Source organism: Peromyscus eremicus, chromosome 19 (genome assembly GCF_949786415.1).
Source record: "Peromyscus eremicus chromosome 19, PerEre_H2_v1, whole genome shotgun sequence".
Taxonomy (NCBI): Eukaryota; Metazoa; Chordata; class Mammalia; order Rodentia; family Cricetidae; genus Peromyscus; species Peromyscus eremicus.
The window spans coordinates 33,308,377-33,332,752 of record NC_081435.1 but is presented as its reverse complement, the minus strand read 5'-3'; the positions used below and the strand labels follow the sequence as shown (position 1 = coordinate 33,332,752).

Genomic DNA, 24,376 nt, shown 5'->3' with positions numbered 1-24,376 from the left:
AAACTACCAGGGTTATTTTTAAAAAACAATTTTAAAATTTCAGCTTGTCAGGCTTGGGGTAGTACAGCTTTGTAATCCTAGCTACTTGGGAGGGTGAGGAAGGAGAATTACAAGTTCAGTGTCTGTCTAAGCTACAGGGAGACCTCAAGGCTAGGCTGGACAACTTAATAAGCCTTTGTCTCAAACTGAAAGGTTAAAACGGTCTGTGCTGAACCTCAGAGGTGGACCGCTTGCCTAGCGCACACGAAGCCCAGCTACATTCCTCACTCCTCCAAGGAAATAAGCATGCCAGTGGCGCATTATTTATAATTGGGGTGGGGGATTACTTGTCTAAGACAGGTGGAGCGCTATAGCCCAGGTGGCTCTCCATCTCGAGGCAATCCTCCTGCCTCAGTATCTCAAGTCCTGGGATTACAGGCCTTTGCCACCACATCCGGCTTTACATGGCTATTTTTCAAGTGTATCCTATCACTATATATTACTTTTGTATTCAGAAAGGAAACAGTTGAAGAAAAGTTTACAGCTAGGGGGAATAAAACATTTTTGGTTTTGTCGTAGACACCGTTCTAGGAGGCCTTGGAAAGTTCTAGGGAACTGTCATGTCTCACGATCACAGGTGGCTTAAATCTGGTGTAGAAGGGGAAGGAGGAAGATGGGTTGGTCTTATGCTCAGTCAGCTGCCTTCATGTTTGACAGCCAGCCAGGCAGATGAACCGCTCCATACCCAAGGTCAGATGAGCGGTTGAGCAAGGCCACTAGTGCTAATTCCTCACTCCAGGATTCTCTGCATGACATTTGTTTGGTTTTGGTTTTTGCACTTAGATGAAAATTTTACCTAAATGATTACCTCTTTGATTGCAAAAGAATAATGGCATTACGGTATTTCCTGTGATTTTTGGTGAGTTGGAACTTTCTAAAGGCCTTATCAGAGCAAGTTCTTTTAAACAGAAAGTGTTACTTTTGTGTTCAATAACAGTAAAATGGTATTAAGTAACTGTGGTTTCTAACTTGTACTTATCCAAAGGCCATCACTGTGGTCGGTTATTATTGGTGAGATGCCCCCCATTTTTCTTCCCCCACCCCCACTGTGTGTGTGTGTGTGTGTGTGTGTGTGTGTGTGCGCGCGCGCGCGCGCATGAAAGCGTGCATGTGTGCGTGTATGCTTGAGCACACACGCACACAAGCAGGAGCCTTTTTCCTCCTCTCTAGCTTTTATTTATTTTTTAAAGAAAATTGTACATGATTTCAACTTTGAGCTGGCAAGCCCTCCAGTCTTGGACCTTAAAGCATGACCATTATGATATTTATTAGGATCTATGTTTGCAAAGACAAAGCTGTTTGTTCAGAAGATAGTAAAGAGACAATAGAAAACTTTATGGTGCTTTATCCGAGGTTGCTCAGCTCCTTTGGGGCTTATTTGTGTTTAAGCCTTCTCACATAATAGCTTTTGATGGCATTTTTTACCCCCAGTGATACCAATCATGTCTAAGGCCAGCTTGTATTTGCATTTGTACACAAGTCTTAAAAGTTACCTTGTGCACACTTCACTAGAGAGATGCCTTTCAAATTATAAAAAAACAAACAAATAAACAAAATAAACAAAAAAAACCCCTAAGATCCAGGAAAGAGAATGTAAATAAATGTCAGCCTACCTCTCCTGGTCCCTTACAAAGATGGATTGATTCTAGAAAAGCTAAATGCAATGAGCAGACAGTGCTGTGTGCGCTCTTGATGCATGTCTGGTTAAATGATGTCCATTTGCATGCCTGGGTAAATGATGTCTGTTTGAAGCTTTCTCAGCTTCTGGAAGAGCAAATGCATGTGAAATTTGTTCTGGGCCTGGAGGAAGTTTTACCATTTCCAAACATTATAGTGCCACGATCAAACAAAACTGTAAACAATAAGTGGTGTTTACATGCATTGGGGGATCACCGGAAGAAATCCAACATCTGTCCAATAATTATCGATAACACTGGAATTGGTTGAATAAAAGTAGGTTTGCTAAATTAGGCCTGTGAGATCGATCCTAGATGGAATTTTAGAAATTGTCCTCGGATGGAAGTGAAATGCTGGGTAAGAAGCCAATATCAGTAAGAAAGAGAAGACAGAATACTTGTATTAATTTTCTGCTGCTGTGCAGCAAACTGCTGCCAGCATAATACAAGGGACACATCCTTACACTTCCAAACTGAGCAGGTGCGCAGATCTGCCCGCACTTACACATGGACCCACATTCACATCAGCAGTGGGATGGGGCACTTCCTGTTTTGAAGCTCTCTACCTTCAGAAAACAAGCCTCCTGAGTTGTCACACAAAGGTGTTCAAGAAAGAAAATGTGTAGCTTCAGTGAAATGGAATAGAGAGAGTATTTTCTTTCATGTGCTTTTTTTTTTTTCCTGAGATGAAGATGTAGTTTGCAGGCATCTTCTTTGTTAGCTCCTTGTCCTTTCTTCTTTGTGAATAGCATTCTGTAGTGACATGGTGACTGCTGCAACTCTGTGCTCCTTCGTGGCATTTGAATTTGTCTCCCCTTCTCTGGCTTGCCCTCGCCACCCCTTCCCCTAAGGGGAACTGTGACAGGGCTTAGAATCAGAATTGGAATACCCTGAGTACTATTAGTTGTGACCAGCCCAGTGTGACCCTGAGAAAGTAACCTCGCATCTTGCCATATTTTAAACGGGAGAGGTGCTGACCCCCTTTCCAGGATGGCTGAGAGGGTTAACCCATTAATGATGGCATTGCATTTTTCAAGAAGCCAGTTCATAATGCTCTTAGGTTTGACAGCTGAGACGAATGTGATGATTAAAGATCAGTGGCCTCTGTGGAATAAGCTAAAACCCAGTGAAGAGCATTAACAGAACCGTAAAGCCCCCAGTATCACCACACTGCACAGGCCTTTCCACCAGGCCTCATATTCCCAGACAGGTCTGTCTCAAGGCTTGATTTGGGAATGTACCGCTAGCAGAGATGTGCCTAAAGGGTTTTATTCCCAGCAGTTGAAATGATGCGTTTGCGTTTGTTTGTTTTAATTTCACTTTTACCATGTTTCGTTTACATATGTGTATGTGTTTGTACACACACATACCACAGTGTACCTGTGGAGACCAGAGGACACCTTGCAGGACTTGGTTTTCTCCTTCCAACATGTGGCTTCCAGGGATGGAACCCCAATCCTCAGGTTTAGCCACAAGCACCTTTACCCTTTGGACCATCTTGCTGGCCCTCGCTGTTGTTTATATTAAACACTATTTCACTTAGGCAGCTTCAGCAATTTGTATGGCTAGATACAGGTATGTACAGGGGTTTTCATTCCTCCCTCCTCATGATAGTGTTAAGGCCTTGAAATGAGCTCAGGATATGTATTAAGTGCCAGATTAAAAAAAAATCCAGGAAAAACAAAACACTTGGATGTTTAATCACAAACTGAAAGTCTGTAGCTATAGGGAAAATCTAGACTCCCAGTGATATTGACCTCTAGAAATGTGCAGGCCAGGCGCCGCAGCCACAGGCTTTCTGGCTGGGCTCCGCTGGTCGCCTCAGTCAGAAATTGAATTTAGACGGGGAGGAGGGAGTACCCACGATGCAATTACTGCAGTAATGGCGAGAAAAGAAAGCCGAGGCACGTTGTTTCAAGCTATTTCTTCCCTCTTTCATTGGAAATGTAGCAGGCATTTGTGTATGGCGAAGCAAAGAAAACAGTAACAACCAGATGGTAAAGGTGTAATGAGAAACGCTTGTTGCTCCTAGCTCCTGTTAACTAGGAAATCCCCGAATGATTGACAGATAACTGGAGCTACCGACAGAAACTGGCGTTCCCCAGTGTCACACACTGTGGGAACTTGGGTGCTCCTGTCCACGTTAGGGGTGAGGATGGAGATGTCTAGGTTTTCTAGCTCTTGTTTGGTACTGTCAGACATAGTATTTCCTGGTGTCTGTTGGTGCCCATAAGAAGCTTGGAGAGGAAGAAGAGGGAGGTTATGGATATCACCAGGTGACTGAAACAGAGTTAGAAGGGTTTTTTTTAAGGGGGTGCGTTTTTTTGTTTTTTGGGTTTTAGCAGTTTTTGCGTGTTACCTGGGTTACAGTAAATAAAACAGTCACTTCGTATTGGGTCTGTTTTCCCATGTATAAAATGATTTGATCAGTCAGGATATGCAGTAATAGCAAGCAATCCCCGATATCAAATATCTTACTAGGAGATCATAGAGGGGTGTGTGTGTGTGTGTGTGTGTGTGTGTGTGTGTGTGTGTGTTGTGTGTGTGCACAAACCTCACCTAGACCCTCAGCTAAAAGGGTTGTTTCCCCCTGACTGTCCCCGTTAGCTGCAAGTGCTGTCCCTGACTGAGTTCAGGCTCCCCAGAGTCTCTCGCTCCTGCACACCCCTCCAGGCAGACTTTTCCGCTGGAAGCCAGGGCAAAGGTGGTTCAGCACCACATGCCATACTCTCCCTCTCCATCTGGTGTCTCCTAAACCCAGCCATCCCCACAGGATCTTTGTTTAGGGTGGGCCAGAGCAGTCTGCAGGGATGCCTGTGTTGTCTTCTGCTGACCTTCAAGTCACTTAGCCGCCCTTTCCTCGTCTACGCACTGAACCTCTTCATTGTTGATGGGGTTCTGCAGTCTCTGGACAGCCCAGGTGGTGGTAGTAGCCTGTTGTTCCATAAAGACTGCAGAAAAGGAGGAACGAGGGAGGGAGGGAGGGAGGAAGGATGGGGGCATGGATGCTCGTTAAGCTTGTGTGGGAAGCATCGCACAGAAAACTGGGTCTAGCGAACTAACCGGATGTTGAGAGCCAGCATAACCATGGCCGAGTCCAAAGCAGAGACTGGCATTGGCCTGCCGTCAATTTCAGTGTGATCTTCACAAGAGTGTGTATTCTGCAGGTGTATGAATATAACACGCACTATCTGGGGGTGGGAATAAAGAGCAGCGACAAGAGCTCACGATGCCCCCTGGGGACCCGAAGGGAACAGTAGTCTACATGTAGATGTTTCAGAGAAAGACAGGGGCTGTTGATTTAGCCACCAAAGCTGGTTTTAATATACTAACATGTTGTGGACTTCTCTGACTTCTAACAATTAGTGGATTGTGGATGAAAGTCCTACAACGCACCAAAGGAGATTGTTCTGCTTAGGAAAGCTTCCGCTTAGGCGTGGCTTTTTGGGTGCTAGGGATTAAACCCAGAGCCACTGAGCAATGTCTCCAGCCCCTTAGAAGTGGCCTTGCTCTTACTTCTGGACCCACTGACTCAGGTGGCTTCACCTTGAGTGGCTGTTATTTGGAGTTGGGGTTATCATTGGACACAGTAGTTCACATCAGTGTTCTTCTGAAAGCAACTCTCCTGTGAAGTTTTACGATAGATCATTCAAGAGCCTTGCTTGCCCAATTCTTGTTTCCAGAGTTCTGAGGGTCCCAGGTCCCTGCACGGGGTGATACCATTGGAAACGTAGCAGATTTGGGGAAGGGGAGGATGTACGCGGTAGTGGGTAAGAAGCCTTACCCTTTCCCGGCCACACCTGCGGTAGTGGGTAAGAAGGCTTACCCTTTCCCGGCCACAGGCCTGAAAATGCACACCTGCAGAGCTGGCTGGAGAGCACATATGGCTCTTGGCATTCGGAAAACCTTGTTGAAAGTGAAATTAAAATTTCCCTGCTGGACAGGAAATTAATAACCGCTGAGTATAGCAGACAAGGCCAGAGCTAGACCACTTGTTCCATCACCTAGGATGTTTTATTGTTATGTAAATGAGATCAGCTGCTACTGCCGAAGGGGAATTGAGGAGGGTAGAGGGAAATAACGGGGACGGGTTCCTTATGGTTTAAATTCCCTCTGCAAAAGCGTTTTCCTGGCATGCACTGATTTCTTTATTCCATCAGTGCACAGGCACAGGGAAGCTTCGAGGCCTCTTTTGTCATTATTTCTATAAAGTAGCCTTCATGGCTGTGACACACTGCCATTTACTCATTTCATAACACTTCTAGATCACCCACAGTGAGCTGGGCCATATGCCACCAGGGCGGGGGAGGTGGCTAGGGCTGAATAATGGAATATCTAGTGTCCGCCTTCTGGGACTTTACAGTTTGGAAAAAGAGGATATTGGATAGCAACCACGAGTCCCCCCACCCCCACTGAAACACCCATTACACCACTTAGTGTTTGGGGTTGAAAAGTAACTGAAGCATGCTGTGGGAAACGAAGCAAATTGGTAGAAGGAACTAAGGGACAGGCCTTCGAGACTGTGGATGAAGCCACTCTGCAAACTTAGGTGCATTACTCTGGGGAATTTTCCTGAGATGCAGAATCTGACAGTCCGTTTCTTGGTTAGGAGCCAGCAGGCACTCTGTAGAGGGTGAGGCAGAATGAGGGAGTATTAGAAAGGCAAAACCCTGCATCTCCCTCCCAAGGCACTGTAAATTTTCATCGGGCCTTCAAGGGTTAGTTTGGGGTTGGAGCAGGTGAGTGCCTTATTAGGGGCATTCCAGTGTTGAGAGCAATAGCTTGAAGCCATAAAATGTAGAATCATTCTCCAAAAGGCAAAATGTCAACACATCCACGTGTCCCATCTTCTGTCCTGTGTTCTTGGTCCTAGTGTGAGCAGTCACACCTCATGAGAGAGCATGAAGATGTCCAGGAGCGCACAACCCTTCGCTATGAGGAGCGCATCACGGAACTCCACAGCATCATTGCGGAGCTGAATAAGAAGATAGACCGCCTGCAGGGCACCACCATCAGGTACATTCAGCTGCTCCATCTAGTCTATGCTTGTCCTTGGTGTGCTGGAGTTGAAGCAGGCCTGTGAGTCACTGTGCCAGTCATATCCCCTGATTCCTGTTGTCCCCTTATGATTCTGATCCTCAAAACCACCCCAGCAGGTAGACAGGGTGGGAGCTGTGATCCTCAGTTGATTGCTAAGGGTATAGAATCAGCAATCAAGTAAAAGGCTTTATTAACGAGTTCTAGGCGGGTGCTGCCCTGCCCTAGAGAGACAGCAGTCTGATGTCCTTACAGCCTCCTTTGTTTACCAGATCTGCTCCAGACTTCGTGCTCCCTTACTGCTTCTGAGACCCGTGGATGTGGCTTACTGCTAAGCGTTATATGGGATTCTCGATAATCGGTTAATATTTTGAGCTTATCCCGAGCTGTACATCAACGATGACACTCATCCTCTTAGCAGATTCCTAAAGCAAGCCTTGACCCATCACTTCACTAGAAAGAAAGATTTGACCCACCAGTCTACTGGTGAGAAAAGCAGGCATCAAAAGAGTGCTGATGGGGAACAGTTACGTTCAGCAGAGAACGGAGATAAGGCTTGGAGCCCAGAGACTCGCTTTTGCCTAGTTTTCTTTCTCTGAAGATCCCCGTCAGGGACTCTGCCTCCCTGGCTTATCGGTTCATTTGGCTTCCGAATCTACAACACTCAGAGCTCAGTTCCCTGCATTTGCCCTGTGGTTCAGGGATACTTGCTGAGGAGGAGCTCATGGTGGTGGACAGGGAGCATCCCTGTGCTGAGAAGCTGTTAGTACCTACGTTCCTAAACAAAGGGTGCTTTGTTCAGGAATCATTCGCATAAGCCAGAATTGAAAGAATCTCAGGAGCAGCTGCTCCGAATTCTCCCTGGAGAAGTTCTGGCTCATAAGATGCTTTGGATGTATTTTGTTCCAACTCTGAGAGGCGCAGTAATGATGGGGCTTCTTGGTGAGGGTGCTGACGGGCATCTGTTTTCTGGGCAAAATCATGGAAAATTTTACACTGACTTGGAACCACACAATAAATTTCATATTCTAATTTAGGTCCTTAAGGTTTTAAAATTGTATCCTGGTCTACAGAGTGATTGTGGGTTAGAAGTACATGAGCAAAAAAAAAAAAAAAAGATTTTAGCCCAAAGATATGCTTATAGTAGATTTCAAAGAGCCTAACAGAGAATGTTGGCAAATTGGTGATTTCCATAAAAATGAGTTGTACTTTTAAAATCCTGAGAAGGTGACAGTGAACGGGTGTAGTCAGTTGTGAAATAAGCACAACACGTATCAAGGGAACAACTCAATCTCAAGATGTTTAAATTGGATGTAATGGCCTGACAGTTGCACTTCTGTATTCTGTGAGCTGCTTGACCATAAACCTGCATTTGTGCCTCTGATTTAAAGGAAGATTGCATCTGTGCAGATGTCATACAACACTCTACCTGTTTCCATTATGTAAATGAGCTAGCTCCTCCTCAAGGGGACTCTGGGCCAGCTTGTAAGATGTGCTAGATGGGCCAGTGAGAAAAGGGTCTTCCAGAGGCTAGGGCATGGCCCCTGCCGCCGCCAGCTCTCCAGGGATTGTATTTGTCCCCTACCCCTGACATGCTGTGGCAACCCCAGCTCAGGAACAACACCCCGTGGATGAATATTTAACTGCTGTGACATACCCCAGTATCTGTTTGCATCCTTTTTCTGATACCCAAGTTTAAAGGGAAAGCAGAGGTAGTGGAGGGCTGGAGAGATAGTTCAGCAGGTAAGAGCTCTTCCAAAGGTCCCTGAGTTTAATTCCCAGCAACCACATGGTGGCTCACAATCATCTATAGTGGGATTTGATGTCTCCTTCTGGCATAAAGTTGTACATGTAGGCAGAGCACTCATAAACACAAAAATAAGTAAAAAAAAGGTGTGGAAGGGTTGTTTATGTCTTCATCCTCATAGGACTTTGAATTCTCTTCTTAGTTATGCATCTAAAAACCCACACCAAAAATGTTTTCTTTTCTTCCTTGCAACATGGAGCTCTCCTAGTTGACCTATGTTAAGGGAACATGCACCTACTAAAGAATATGGTAATGGTGCCATAGTTAACCACATGGCCCTTTGCAGTATCCATGCTCTTAGAAACAAAGAATAATCTTGGTGTCAGCATCTCACCAAGGAACATGGAACAAAGCAGAAGTAGCTCAGCAAGGCAACTGTTTTTACAAAAGGGATGCGTGAGAACCCAAACGGGGTGGGCAAGCCCGAGCACGTGGGACCTGATATGCACTTGGGTTTTATTCCAGTACAGGTGGTAACTGTCTTTTCCCCGTTGTCTGGGATCCAACCTCATGCTCTTTCAACACTGGCTAGTTTTACAAGAGTCAAAGCAAAGGAGATGAAGGAAGGAAGGAAGAGGTAGGCGCACAAAAGTTTTACTGGGTATTAAAACATTTGCATCAAAGTCTGTAAGGGAAGAGATAAAAGATTTGCACAAAAGTCTTACAAGCTGGAAGAGATAAGAAGAATTAAATCCCTTGTCCTAAATAGGTTTTATATTGTTTGACAGAAAAGGCTAGCATTTGATGTTTCTTAGAATACCATTGAACTACAAAGAAAAAGTAGGTGTAATACAATATTATAGTGACAATATTAATATATAATATGTAATATGTATAATATATAATACAAATATAATATGTACATATATAATATATGTACAATATATAATATAATATAATATAATATAATATAATATAATATAATATAATATAATATAATCTTATAGAGTGGCTAGAGTAACATGTGAGGGAGATGTAGGGCTGCCACTATGCCATAAGGTAGTAAGGACGGTGTTTGAAACCTGGAATTTGCTAGTCTATTGCCTAGAAATTGTGAGCAGTTTAATAGATTAGAACAAGCTAATACAGGGATAGGCCTTCTAAGAAAAAAGATTTTGGAATACTTTACTAGCTAAAACACTGATTCTGGGCTGGAGATGTGGCTTGGTGGTTAAGGGCATTTGTTGCTCTTGCAGAGCACATGAGTTCAGTTCCTAGAACCTATATGGTGGTCCATAGCACCAGTAGCTCCAGTCTGGGGAGTCTGATACCTGTTTTTGGCCTCCATGGGCACCAGGGACCTATACATACATGCAGGCAAAACACTTGTGCACATAAAATAAATAAATAAATCTTTAGGAAAAGAAAGAAAGAACTAAATCTAACTAAGTGAGCTGCTGTCAAACCAAAATAAACAGATTCCCTAGGAGAAAGAAAAAGGAAGTTTTAATAATGACAGCTCCAGCTTCATGACCAGTAGAGAAGATAGCTAAAGTTGACGTATTTTTCTGGTTTTGTATATATGCATTTTGTTTCTCCTCTTGATTTTTCTGCTACTTGTATGTGGTGAATGGGTGAAACTTGTAATTTGGTGGCTAGGTTTGATAATGTCTAGTCAGGTTTGCCGTTGGCTCGAGGAGGCCCCTGACAGTAGGTAGGATAGCTGATGGGGTAGTGGGTCTCCCATTTTGAGGAGCAGCTGAACTCATTCCATTGACCAGAGGGACAGTTACAGAAGGTTGCTGCTGTGCTGTTGTGGTTGAGAAATTTAACTGATCAGGAGGGCTTATTGGATGCTCACTGAGCAGCCCTGAGTGTAGACTGTAACGACTGTCTCCAGGCCCAAGTACTGTTCCCTGTTCTTTCTCTATTTCTCCCAAATCAAAGGCATTCTGGGCCTGGGCCTACTTCCCAGACCCCCTTCCCAGCTGTGTTCTGGATAGTTTTCAGTCTGGTAATGAAGGGTCTGGGAGGAAGTAGAGGCATTAATCATTCCCACTAGGCCATGATAGTGGCAGCAGACATACAGTGTAGACGCAAGGGTCTGCCTTGACTGGCTAGACACAAAGTTCCAGACAGGTATGTAGCAGCAGCAACAGGTGCCTGGTTTCTGGGGGACCAGAGCTGGGGTGACCAACCTGACAGCTCCTCGGTGCCTCCACCCACCCTCCTCTGTCTTCTCTATTGTTCTTCCACCAGCTTTGCAAGCACAGACCTGCCTGCAAGCAGTGCTGTCTGTTTGACTCTTTTAGTATGGTTTGTTTTCTTAACTGATCCCTGCCAGATGTACCCTAAATCTCATCTCCTAAAGACAAACACGGAACATTTTGTGTACATGTTCTTCAGAAAATTTTCTGTTGAATATTTTAAACATACTGGATCATATGAGTACCCCACAGCACACAACGATTTTATAATATGTGCTTTTTCATTTCACAGCATATTATGAGTGCCTTTTAAAAGGTGTTTGACTGGTGGAGATTTTATAATGGGATCAAAAATATGAAAAAACAATATGACCATAGTGTGCTTTGGATCCAAAAAAGAAAAGGAATGATGTCTAAGCAAATTGAACGTGAGATCTTTTCTTTCCCATAAGCAGCTCTTGTAATACCAATCCTTCCCTGCTAACCCTCATGGCTCATCCATGTTCTCAGTGATCTTTGCATCTGAACCTCTCTGCGGGAGGCCCCTCCCTCGGGAGCAAGGCAGTGTCTGATGGATCTGGCTCCTGCAATGTCATCTGACCTCTAGGATTTCAGGGCTGTGCCAGGACCCCGCTTTCCTTCCTGATCGTTCAGCCCACATGGTAACCACATGCTGCATCTCAAACAGGGACCAAGACCTCTTTATCTTTACCCCTCACAAAATGTGTTGTTGCAATTGATTGACAGCCTAAAAAGTGAAATAAACCCCAGAAAGATTCTGTTTCTCTCCTCATGTCTTCCTGTGTGCTGTACATAAGCCCTGCCAAGTACCTGTAAGTCCTTCTTTGTGGCTCTTTTATCCAATCTTAAGATAAGAATGGAACATTGTTCTGGGCGGTGGTGGTGCACACCTTCAGAGGTAGGTGGATCTCTGTGAGTTCAAGACCAGGCTGGTCTCCAGAGCTAGTTCCAGGACGGCCAGAGCTACACAGAGAAACTTTGTCTCAAAAAACTAAAATAAATAAATAAATAAATAAATAAATAAATAAATAAATAAATAAATAAATATTGTATCTATAGAAGAATATTTGTTTTGTTCAGTTGCTCACCTGAAAGCTCATAGACAAGCTTTGTCTTCCTCTCTGCTGTATGGGAAATAGGAGACAAAAGTCCAGAAAGCCACACTTTACCCCAACACCTACCTCCTGCAATAGATTCTTTTAAGAGAATTCAGAGGAATACATTTCTTTCCTACATCAGCCATTTCAGGAAGTTCTGCCTTTCATTGTAAGAAAGACAGAATGTGAATCAATAAAAAAAAAACTGGAAAACCTATCAGATCAAGTGGGATGGGTTTAATAACTACAACTGAATGACAGCCACCAAAGCCAATGAGCAACCACCCAGGCCACCTTCCAATTTGTTTCAACTTCATGGCAGTGATGGATGTGCATGAAGTTAGTTTGTGATGTCATATCTCACAACATTCTTGAGTGCCTAGAAATTCCAGCTCCAAGTCTAGAGCACAGGAGAACTACACTTTTGTCAACATTTCCCTTTTATGACTAACTAATTTTACCCTGAAGCAAGACAACACTTTAAAAGCAAGAAAAAACAAGTCCTTAGGCCACAGTGTAAGATTATTTCATTGGTTCTAAACTAGGGAATTAGGCTGCACTGCAACATAGTTACATAATGTGTAAGTCATGCCACATACTCAAGTTTTAGATATCCTATTTCTAAAATATCGATTCTAGTTCTTCTGGTCTTTAGGTGTCTTCCATAGTGATTTTTCTGCCACTGGTGATCATCATGTGACTGTGTGTAGATGTAACCAGCCGTCTTATTAAATAAGAAACACAGAACTAATGCAAAGACGAAAGCCAAGAGATCAGAGCTAAGAGCCTTACCCGCCTGCTGCAGCTAGCCTCTTCAGCCAAGAGACCTCTCAGAAAGAGACCTGCTTCCTGTCTGTTTGTCTTTATATAGACTTTCGTTCTGCCTTCTCATTGGTTGTAAAACCAACCACATTACTGCTTTGTCACTGCCTGTCTGTATAGACCTCCAGGTCTTCTATGGTTGGTATTGAGATTAAAGGCTTGTGTCTCCAATGCTGGCTGTATCCTTGACCACACAGAGATCTACCTAGCTCTGCCTACCAAGTGCTGGGATTAAAGGCGTGCGCCACCAACGCCCAGCTTTTGCTATGGCTCTAATAGCTCTGACCCCCGGGCAACTTTATTTATTAACATACAATTAAAATCACATTTCAGTACAAATAAAATACTACCATAGCTGTGTGTGCATGTTCTAGAGCCTACCGCCCTAGGAGACTTTGTTTTATTTAATGATACAGCTGGAAGTAAGTGTTGATGATAACAAGTCTAAACGAAGTCTTTTGAAGCACTTTGCAGATGCTTCTGAGTGCACAGAGCTGTGGGCATTTAGAACCCTGTGACATGATCCTTTACACCCCAAGGACAAACACTTGAGACTTGGTAATTCCATTTTAGGAACCATCCACTCCACAGATGACCAGTTTATCTAAACTCATTTTTGTGGCTAAACCCAGTCACTTTGGGGAATTTGCTCTTTTTTTTTTTTTTTTTTTTTTTTTGGTTTTTCGAGACAGGATTTCTCTGTGTAGCTTTGCGCCTTTCCTGGAACTCACTTGGTAGACCAGGCTGGCCTCGAACTCACAGAGATCCACCTGGCTCTGCCTCCCGAGTGCTGGGATTAAAGGCGTGCGCCACCACCGCCCGGCCATTTGCTCATATTTTTTATCCCTAGAGTTAGCAATGGATCTAAAGGAGGAGACATCTCTACCTCAAAGAAATAATCTGCCACAAGATTAAGGATTACTGTATAGGGGCAGGAAGGTAGCCTAGTGGGTAAAAGCACTTGCTGTGCAATCCTGATGACTGACTTTGGATCCCAGCACCATTTTTGAAAAAAAAAGAAAAGAAAAGAAAAAGAAAAACTGGATGTGGTCACTAACATACCTGATTGCTGCATTTGCTGGTGAGCTCCGGGTTCATCTTGGTGTTCCAATGACTTGAATGGAATCCTTAGTTTGCATTTTATGACATGAAAACCCTCCAGTCCCAGGTGACATTCCAAATATGATATCATTCTCCTTCCCACTCACCCCAGAGGGGATATTTCCATCCTCATGTTTTCTTTCTCACACCCTCTCCTTACCCACTCCTTTATGAAGTTATTCCTACTAATCCCGGGAAGTAATTTGCTATAAAGCAGATCTGGCAGGAACTATGTGTTCAGGCTCTGCCAGGCCAATTTTAAATGCTGACTAAAAGAAGAGCTGATGATCAGCTCACAAACAATTAACCTCTAGAGCAAAGGTGACTGATAAGAAGGAACCCTTAATTGTTTTCTTGCCTACACCTAATTATTGGTGAGTTTTGTTGATGTCTAAATAATTAACAATCATAGCTTATTAACCTGTATTTATTTTTACTTTTACTCCCATTCTAATCCATATTTTATAAAGCCAGGGGTTTTGCAGCTGACTGTTGAAAAGTCTTTCTAGTTTCCTGAGTTGTTTTCATATACCCCTTATACAGCAGAGGTTATTTATGAAACAGATAAATCCCTTAAGAAAAAAAAATGCTTTTTTTTAAGACACCAAAGAACTTCAGAGAGATATTCACACTTATCTGATATGTAGATGTATCTCCCCAGTTGCCTCTTTCCCAAGCCTCTCGCTATCTTGGTCTACTCAAAACCCAGGACTGTAGACTTTGTGCCCTCCATTCCCTCACTGATTGCTGACAGCTTAAACTGAGTGGTAGGCAGGAGAATTTCTTCTCTTCTAAGCTTTCTTCATTGATGACTTCTCCCTCACTAGATACTAGTGAGCTTTCTATACCCACAGCGAAATCCCCTGATGATGTACTCTTTGGGTTGACTTGCAAAATAGGTGCTTCCAAGAGAGTTCTGTTCTTTGCTCTATGTCTGGGTTTGGCATGTGTGGTGTATGTGGTGATGGTATATGGAGGGGCTGAGGAGGCAGGCGCTTGGAGATGGGCATTCCATTTAGAAGCTTTCCTGTTTGCTAATAGCATAACTCAGAGGTTGACTAACCAGGAAGGGCTAGACGAGGTAGGGTGAACACACGGGAGTGAAGCAGCCATGTTTCAGTGTGGTCTTCCATCTGTAAACGCAAGTTGAAAATCAAGGGAGAAGGGTACTGGATGGAATTTCTCCTTCAATGCATCCTTCTCTACCACTGCCTGGTGAGGAGGGGCAGGTCAGCCTCCAGCAGTGCAGGGCTCAAAGGGAAATTCATGGAGTTGGCTACTGTGACTTTTTTATCTGAGGGAGTAAGGGGGAAAGACACGCAGTCTCTTGATTTCTCTCTTATTTTTCTTCCGTATTCTATATTCTCTTTTCTTATCTCTATCCAGAAATGTCCCTTCTGTCTCTCTTGATGTTTTCCTTCTCCTGCTTTTTATTCTTTCCCTTACAGCTTACATACCCCAACAAAATCTTTCAAGTAATGCAAAAGTTACATTGTGGTTACATTCTATTGTTCAAGTGAATGATTACAATGAATACCAGTTTTAAAAAAAAGCATGTTTTCCACATCTTTTACATGATTAAACATTTTACGTATTACAGGTGAAAAACAAGTTGTTCCAAGAACCCACATACATTCATACCCAAGCAACTTGTTGTAGATTAACAGTGTAAGCAAGCAAGATACTCTTTTACTGGCAGGCTGCAATTTGCAGTTACAAAGAAAGAACCAATCACTTTATTACTTATCTTGAAAGGTAATCTTATCAGGAATCTTAAAGGAATCACAAACCTAAACTTTTATACATGAAAAACAATCAGTCAGCTCTACTTTAAATCTTTAGGGTGCATACCCACTCATCAATAGTTTTTTATATCAGGAGATTGAGGGCAAAAATGAATACAAAGAATTAATCATCACCTTTGGTTATCAACCAGTCCTAGCAAGGAAAGTATGTCAGCAATGATAATTGGGCTACTTTGTTCTTGTTCCTTGACCTTAAAGAGTTCGTCACTCAACTATGTGCCTTTCTGAAACTTTAGATTATCTTCTTGGGTTTTCCACCTCAAAGCTATTTATCAAAAACATCATAGTCTAAATTTAAGTTATTTTCAAAGCTTTGTTTCAGCTATGATGCACTCCACAACCTGTGAACACATCTCCCAACATTAAGACTAAAAGAATTACGGTGTGGTGGTGGCACACACCTTTAATACCAGCACTCGGGAGGCAGATCTCTGAGTTTGAGGCCAGCCTGGGCTACACAGTGAGTTCCAGGGAAGGTGCCAAAGCTACACAGAGAAACCCTGTCTTGAAAAACCAAAAAAAAAAAAAAAAATTAAAAGAATTTAAACTAGCTGGGCTACTGGGGCTCAATTGTTTTTCTTAAGCATTAATGTAAACTACAGTCTATACAGCTACTCAATAGAAATTCATGTGTTCTAGCTGTGTGACACTTGTTTCACTTTTTATCATCAAAACTCTGTTTAAACTAAAATTATTATTATCAATTAGACAGTACAGCTTAGGAAGAAATCATCTTCATAATAATCCACAGGTAAAAATGCTCAGTAGAATGGGATGTTTCCATGGATAAACACACTACATTATAGGCAGTGGGGATCTCTCCACACCAATTCATACCATGCCAAATACTAGAGAAAGATGGAAGCAGCAAACCTGTAAAGGCACAGGAGAAGCAAAAGACATAGGAAGCTTCTCAGTAGCTCCAACTTATCACATCCCTATGTCAAGTTCTAGAAAAGAAGTCCTCATTGGGACCCTCCATTTGAGGGTGCGTAATTTCCAGTTTATCATATTCTTCATTGTTTTATTCACTATAGCCTCAATGTTAGTAGACTTTGTTCTTTATTACCCCATAATTTCAGGGGGATGAAGAGTTCTAACCTCTTCAGGAAATCCTTGAAGTGAAATGTTTCTCATAGGCTGATGCATAAGTCTTGTTGTTGGACATAACTGTGGGTGCACATAACTGTGGATGTACAAGAAACATTGAAGTTTCACATACGATATCGTTTTAGATATGACCATCTGTGTGGTCTGAAAGGAATCCCAGTGCCTGCCACCTGGATAAGAAAACTGTTTTCTTTTGGAATGTCTTGTTTCTTCCTTACAAAGTACATTTTCCAAGGACTTACTGTACATCCTCTCTCAATGGTGGCTGACTCCTTTTTTGCAGGGAGGAAGATGAATACTCAGAACTGCGGTCAGAGCTCAGCCAGAGTCAACAAGAGGTCAACGAGGACTCCAGAAGCATGGACCAAGACCAGACCTCTGTGTCCATCCCTGAAAACCAGTCGACTATGGTCACTGCTGACATGGGTGAGTCTTCCCAGGCCTCCTGCCAAGCAGGATTTTGGCTTCTGGGTTGCAAAATGAATCTTAGAAACATAAGGCAGCCTGAGTTAAAATTTAATTGTTCAAGGAGTTTAGTGAGTAGATGAATACACATTTGTTTTAATCCTTTGTTGACTACCCTATTGGCCACAATGAACTAGAGAGCTGAGTTAGCATTCTTCTTTGATGGGAATATGATTCAAATGTGTGCCACTCCGGTTTGAAAATTCTAGGAGGAGGAAACTGTGTTAAAAGACTGTTGTGGTGTTCCTAGTTACAGTTCCTTCAGAGCTGGAGAGTGGGAGTAGAAAGGATGGAATGAGTGGCAGAGCTTTGCAGTAGAAGAAGCCAAGAGGGTTTTAGCAACTGTGGTGTAAGTAGGAGGAATCTAAAATGTCTTCAGCACATTGATCCAAATGACTAAGAGGATGATTGTATTTCTTGGTGAGAAGTTTGATTGAGAAACAAATTGGGAAATAGTTAATATTATGTTTGAACTAGTAGAGAAATAGCTGAGTGGAGATATCTGATGCACAGTATTTTAAACTGCAGGTCATGGCCTATTATTGGGTTTTGGAATTAGATTCTAAAGCCTTTTAGAAATCGAAGTAGGAAAGCAGTAGGGTGATATTGTTGTTTTATGAACTTTGTTTATTCCTGCCAAATAGCATGAAAGTCAGAGTTGAAATGTTGTAAATCATTGGTTTGCTTTGGAATATCTGTTGGATTCTTGAGACAGACTGAAGTTGAGTATTTGAAGTTGTCTGAGCCAAAATGAGCTCTGTGATTCAATGGGTGTGAAGTCAGAAAAGTGTAACATTCCATGTCTTTGGAGACAGATGTTCACGGGTAGTGAAGAGTTGGAGGAAGAGCCAGGAGAAGGATGAGAAGTAAATTGAGTTTTCATGGAACTAGAAATTGAGTTGGAAAGCAATTGACTTTTTTTTAATTGACTATTGTACATATGTTTAATTATACATCCACATAAGTGCTATAACATCATGAATCATGGTGAGAATACCAAAGAAACTTGATTTAGTCAAAGTTCTAGGAAGTCCTTGTTCTAGGAAGTAGCATGTGAACTATGATCCGGAGAATCTGGGTCAATTAAGCAGGTTAAAGAGGAAGTGAGGGTGTTTAGTGAGGATGGGGAATATATTCAAGAAGGTGAAGAATTATTGTGATGCGAAGATGAAGGCTGGAGAGGTAGGGAGGAGCCAGTCATTCAGAGTCTTATAGAACATGTTCAAATCTTTACTCAAAAGAATAAGAAGCTGCTAAAAGATTTAACAGTGTGGGGATACATGAGATGATCAATTGCATTGTAAATCACTCCATAGTGTGGAAAGCAAATCCATAGATCAAGAGAGTGTTGGAGAAACTAGTTAAGAAATCATTAGAAAGGCAGGCAGATGTCTGTGAGTTCGAGGCCAGCCTGGGCTACAGAGCAAGTTCCAGAAAGGGCTCCAAAGGTACACAGAGAAACCCTGTCTCAAAAAACCAAAACCAGACCAAACCAAACCAAACCAAACAAGCAAACAAAAAGAAACCATTAGGAAAGTCTAGGCAAGCCAAATTGTTGCTAGGAATTATATACTGACAGTTGAGATGTAAAAAAGAAGATGGGTATAGAAAAGGTAAGAATTAGGAAAAAATTGCTCAAGAACTGTGTCTTAGGGTTTCTATTGCTGTGAAGAGATACTATGACCACAGCAATTCTTACAAAGGAAAACATTTAATTCGGTGGTATACAGTTGAGAGGTTCAGTCCATTATCATCATGGAAGGACCTGGTGGTGTGCTGGCAGCCATGGAACTGGAAAAGTAGCCAAGTGTCCTACATTTTGACTTGCAGGCAACAGGAAGTGAACTGACTGGGTGTGGTTTAAGCATATATGAGACCTCAAAACCCACCTCCACAGTGACACACTTCCTCCAACAAGACCACACCTACTCCAACAAGGACACATCTCCTAATAGTGCCACTCCCTTTGGGGACCATTTTCTTTCAGACTACCACAAACTAGAAGCAGGATAAAAACAGAGACATGAATGTGGATGTCTCATAAGATTCTGGTGTGCACAGTGTGTGGGTGGTGAAGCCATTCATCAATGTTGGAACATGATGGGAAGGACCAAGTGACTTATTCTTAGATTTTTTTTTTCTATTTTGCAGGAGGAAATGATAGAAACAGGTGGAGATCATTTGCCTTTTGTTGGGCATGAATTGGAGGTATCTTGAGATACCCGAGTTAGAGATACTTAAGAATACAGGAGATATTGAGATTAAGAAGTCAAGCAGAGTATCTGGGGTGCAGAAAACTTTTAAGGAGACATCAAGTTGTGACCAACACAGCAGAAGTGGATGTTTACATAAGTCAAGTCAGCTGGAGCCTGAACCTTTGGGGCCCCAGCTGCCAGCAGCACTCAGCAGGAGGCTGAGGCAGGGGTGCTCCTTTTCATTAGTTTCAGAGTAAATGAACATTCTCAGAAAACTCAGAGGGTATGAGTGCCTGTGCTGACTTTCTTGATGCAGTATTTTTTCCTTCTTATAGAATATTGAAATCATAGATCATATTGTTATTCGCCTGACTATTCCACTAACCTCTGTTAGGTAGTTGTATGGTGTTTCATCTCCTAGTCTAGGGCCTGGCTTGTGGGCAAGTGTTAAAAGAGCCTGTTGGAATGAATGATGAAGCCATTGGCCTGTCTGTCAAAGATGTTGGTAAGGTGTATCGTGGAGGTAAGATCTGATGGGGAATTAGTGGTCAGCAGTCTGACATGATGAGAAGGCCACATAAGATGGATTTAGCTGCATCAGTCATTGAGAGGTGTGCTCTAAATGAGACAAGATACACAACAGTGTGCACAAGAATGACGAGACTGCTTTAGGCTTAGTAGTTGGAAGATAAAGTCTGAAGTCTGGGTTCAGGTCTTTGCTTTGCGCTCTGGCTGTCTCCCGCAAATACATCTGAACCCAAGGTCCAGCCTTGACGTTGTAACGCACACACAGCCATCTGCTACCGGCCAGCCCTTCGGCAAAAGTCTCACATCGCTAAGTTGATATCAGCATTGCAATTGTCTAGACTCAGCAGCCTCTTATTCTGCACTCCAACTCCAGCCATAGGCAGCCAAACAAATTCAGACAGCCGACGGTGTCTCTGTAACTGCAGAGGACCAGCCCTACACTCACCTCTACATTTGTTTCTCTCAAATTGTATTTTATGAAATTAATAGATGACCCATCGTCTGACAGAGTCACATAATTAAGTTTGGGAAATGCAGGCACAAACCTCCTTCAGTGGGCTTCGCTCCTGGGGGACGTCTCAGAGCGCCTGACATGACATAGCATCTGTCGTACTGATTCCCCAAGGCAGGAGCTCGCAGCTGTCTGTCTGCACGGTGAGGCATCTCCATTTCCCCTCATCATCCATCTCAAATTCTTTCTTCCATCCTGTACCTCACTTGAAAATGTATGTTAATCGTACCGGCAGAGTCGTTCCTGGCAGTACCCAGCTCTGAAGGGGCATGGCCTCCACCAATGTCAGCATGCCTTCTCTGCTTACCCAGAGGAGTCTTTAGTCATCTTACAAACTCACTGTGGGCTCTCTTAGGTCCTGGGGCTGAAAGGCAGGTTCTGCCGTCAGATGGCTGCACTCCCCCATTCAGATATCTTAAACCTGGGCTGACATCCAGACTCCTCACCGGGGGGGTCCCCTGGTACCTGGAACTCCTACCATCACACTCCTTCTCTACTCTCAGTTTGTCTCCCATCCCTGCTCACAATCCCCGTCTCTTCCAGTTCCTCCAGCCTGACCAGATCCTGCCCTCTGGGGTGTGAGTGAGCCATCTCTTCTCCTGGAGCGCTCCTGGCTACAACACACGTGTAGCTTCCTCTATTTCCGGTTCCCCTCTCGAGTCTGCAGCATCTCTCCTCATGCCGTCGCCCCCTTGCTAGCACCTGGCACTGTCTGGGGAAAGGCTGTTCGCTTTTATTCCCTTGCATATTGCCAGTCGTTGTCTCACACAAGAACGCAGGTCTCACAACAGTGCAGGCATTTTGACGACCTTGTATGCCAATCTAATGATGCCCAAGGACACATCAAATATTGGAGTAGCAATGAACACAATCCATTGTCACGTGTCTTTGGAGGATGTGGTGGGGTCAGGACCTCCAAGGTGGGGGCCTGCAAGGGAACTTCCCGGAAGCCGCAGCTGAGTGGATACTTGAGGATTGAATGGGAGTGGTGAGGTTAAGGAGGCATCAGGTATGAGAGGGTTCTCTTTTGGGTCCTCGAAGAAGGCAGGCACTTACGGGACAACTTGGCAGAGCTCATCAAACTGCAGCGCAGAGTATAGTCAGCCTGTTTGTTGATTGGAACTGGCTGCCCGCCTCTTACTCCTTTGCCATTTTCCAATTAAATTGCTTCAATAGGGTAAAAAGCTTCCATATATAAACACCATTATAGGAAATCATTAAAAAGCATCCATTTCATTATGGTTTCTATATTTGTGAACCTGCATTAGGAACCCAGAGGTTTCTTAAGCTGGGTTTTAGATGCACTTTGCTGCATGGCTTTTTTTTTCTTTTTCTTTTTCTTTTTTCTTTTTTTTTTTTTTTTTTGCTAGTTCACAAAAACAATAACAGTAAGTCATATGTTTACCCCGTCCAAAACCCCCTTTTTTCTTTTCCTTTCCTTTCTTTTCTTTTCTTTTCTTTTCTTTTCTTTTCTTTTCTTTTCTTTGCAAACACCACTTGTCAGAGCCTGGCTGCCCCTTCTGGACAATGGCTCTTGAGCACTGTCCTAGGACCGGAGGACCAAACAAGCAACTTAGACTTCAGCTTAGACCCCAGCCACAGAGTAAAGGAGAACGTTCCCCGGCCCAGTATGTTGAAAGCGAATTCTGTTACTTCCTTTCAAACCCTGTCACACAGTTGTTTTGAAAGTAAAGATGACTCAACAGAACCGAGGTAGGAATCACAGTGTAGAATTCTCTTTTTCTGTATCTAGTAACACACTGGAATTTGCAGACGGATATAGCAGCTTATGTGCTTAGATCACAGGCTCGGTGTCGGTGTCTTTACATCCACCCCTGGTGATCGGTGCTCAGCTTGGAAGGAGGCCCAAGGATAAAAGAGTGTGAGGAAGGCAAGCCACTTGTCTAAGCTGAGAGGTGCTTTCGTTGTTACCGGGTCTCTGTAGATGGCTCCGCTCCTGCGTGCCTCTTTGGACGGTTCAATGCCTGCAGTTGCTGTTGCAGCTTCCTGCCGTCAGTCCTTTGAGGTCTCCGGTGCTGATGGGGGAATTATGGGAGCAGCTGTGTAATCACGAGCACCTGGCCTGACTGTGCTCCATTTGTAACTGGAGATGTTGCTGATCTCAGGATGCGGAGCAGCACTCCCAGGCCAGATCGTGCCACGCCCGGTGTGGCCACGTGTGTGTGTGTGTGTGTGTGTGTGTGTGTGTGTGTGTGTGTGTGTGTGTGTGTGCACATTCACGCACAGGCTCACAGCATCCCACGTGTCAGAGTGGTGTTCCCTCCAGCACACTCTTCTGCTGGCTTCAGTAATGGGACTACCAAGCCTCGCTGGAGGCATTGCTTCAAAACAACATCTCCGGTCAGATTGACCTTGTGTGACTAGTGAGGGCTGTTCTGGGTTAGGATCTGGAGAGCTCTTTTGCGTCTAATGGGAGATGGGTCCATCCCTGGAATTCATCGCTGTTCACACAGGAAACCTTGCTTGCTGCTGTGATTGACCAGTGATAGTTTTCCTTGGTGGGAGTCATTTTTGGAGGCCAGCCAAAGAGGAATTTTTACACACGAAACCTGGCTTTTTGGCATGACTGCAACCATGAAATGTGTTGAATGTAAAAGTCAGATTTTCCTGGCTGGCTGGCTGGCTGGCTGGGTGATGAGGCCTAATGGCTTCAGAAAAGGAAAAAAAAAATTTTGAAAGTGTCAAGGTACAGGAGCCAGCATGAGGACTCTTCCAAAGGCAGCCTTTACAACCCTGAGGCCACTCTGGAGAACCGTGTTTCCTGGGGTGGCTGGGTCATCCGTCTTCCCTCAGCAATGAGGTCAGTCTGCAACTTGCTTGGAAGCTTTGAGAAACCGGCTCCCAGGACGGCAGTGCTAGGCTGGACTACAATTGCAGTCTGATTAGTTGATGTAACAGGATTGAATCTTGCCTGCCACATCTTCTTCTTTTTAATTATTTTGAGCAACTTAATTTCTCCCAGGAGGTTTGCAGTGAGGGTTACTCTGAGGTTCAAGTCTTAAGCATGGCTTTGAACACTGATTCAGTGGACGCCTTACCAAGGTGACCTTTTCCCCAGAGACCAGAACCTGGTCAATTAAGAACTGGGTATAAGGGACTGGAGAGTTGGTTCAGAGGTTAAGAGCATTTGTTGTTCTTTTAAAGGACCTGGGTTTGATTTTCACCCACATGCTGGCTCACAACCATCTGTAACTCCACTTGGAGGGGATCCAACACCCTCTTCTGACCTCTGCAGGTACCAAGCATGCACTGTGGTACACAGACATACAAGCAAAGCAAAACATCCGTATACGTACAATAAAAACAAAATAAAACTGTGTATAAATGTTAGCAGGGCTGAGTAACTGAAGTGGCTACCAGAAATCTTTCTAGACTTTTCCTTGTGGTAAATACAGTTGGAAACAGGAAAGGCTCTGCTTCAGTGTGCTGTGTTTCTCTCACATGCTACTGGTCAGTAAATTTTCAGCCTCCTGAAGAGATATGGATGTGAATGAGTAGAATGGGAAGGGACTGATCTTCAAAGTTTACTCAGGACCAGCTCCCACTGTTGTTGAGGTTATGAATTCCTCTTTTATTGTAATAAGCATTCTTTGTTTTCTAAACAGACCACATCTCCTAAGGTTGATTTATGTTTTCCTTGGTTGAAACTCATGACATATTTTGCCTTAAAACCAGACCAGGCTTTGAAAGCCTGTTTAGTCTATACTGCAAACAAAATCCAGGCTCCTCCAGCCATGGTGGGGAGTAGGATTGCTCTAAGAAAGTATTTTATATTGCTGATGCTTGCTTAATAGAGCTTGTGTCTGTATAAATACACACACACACACACACACACACACACACACACACACAAACATACTTTTTGAGCAGGGCTCTGGAGCTGCCATGGGTGATCAGTGCTGAGAAAGGACTCTTTGGACTGGATATGATTCTAGACCAGCACAAGGACCTGTGACCGTGGCAGAGGACCTTGCAGGCATGGTGAGGGTGGAGG

The 24,376-nt window shown here is 43.6% G+C and overlaps 1 protein-coding gene across 3 annotated transcripts in view; it reads left to right on the top strand.

Moving 5' to 3' along the window:
• Nucleotides 1-24,376, top strand: part of Mcc (MCC regulator of WNT signaling pathway) — a 366,985-nt gene that overhangs the window by 275,223 nt on the left and 67,386 nt on the right. For all 3 annotated transcript variants that reach the window (XM_059246236.1, XM_059246233.1, XM_059246234.1), the window contains 2 exons: nucleotides 6,589-6,731; nucleotides 16,946-17,088. In XM_059246236.1, coding sequence (XP_059102219.1) covers nucleotides 6,589-6,731; nucleotides 16,946-17,088 — 286 coding nt within the window. The remainder of the gene's footprint in view (nucleotides 1-6,588; nucleotides 6,732-16,945; nucleotides 17,089-24,376) is intronic.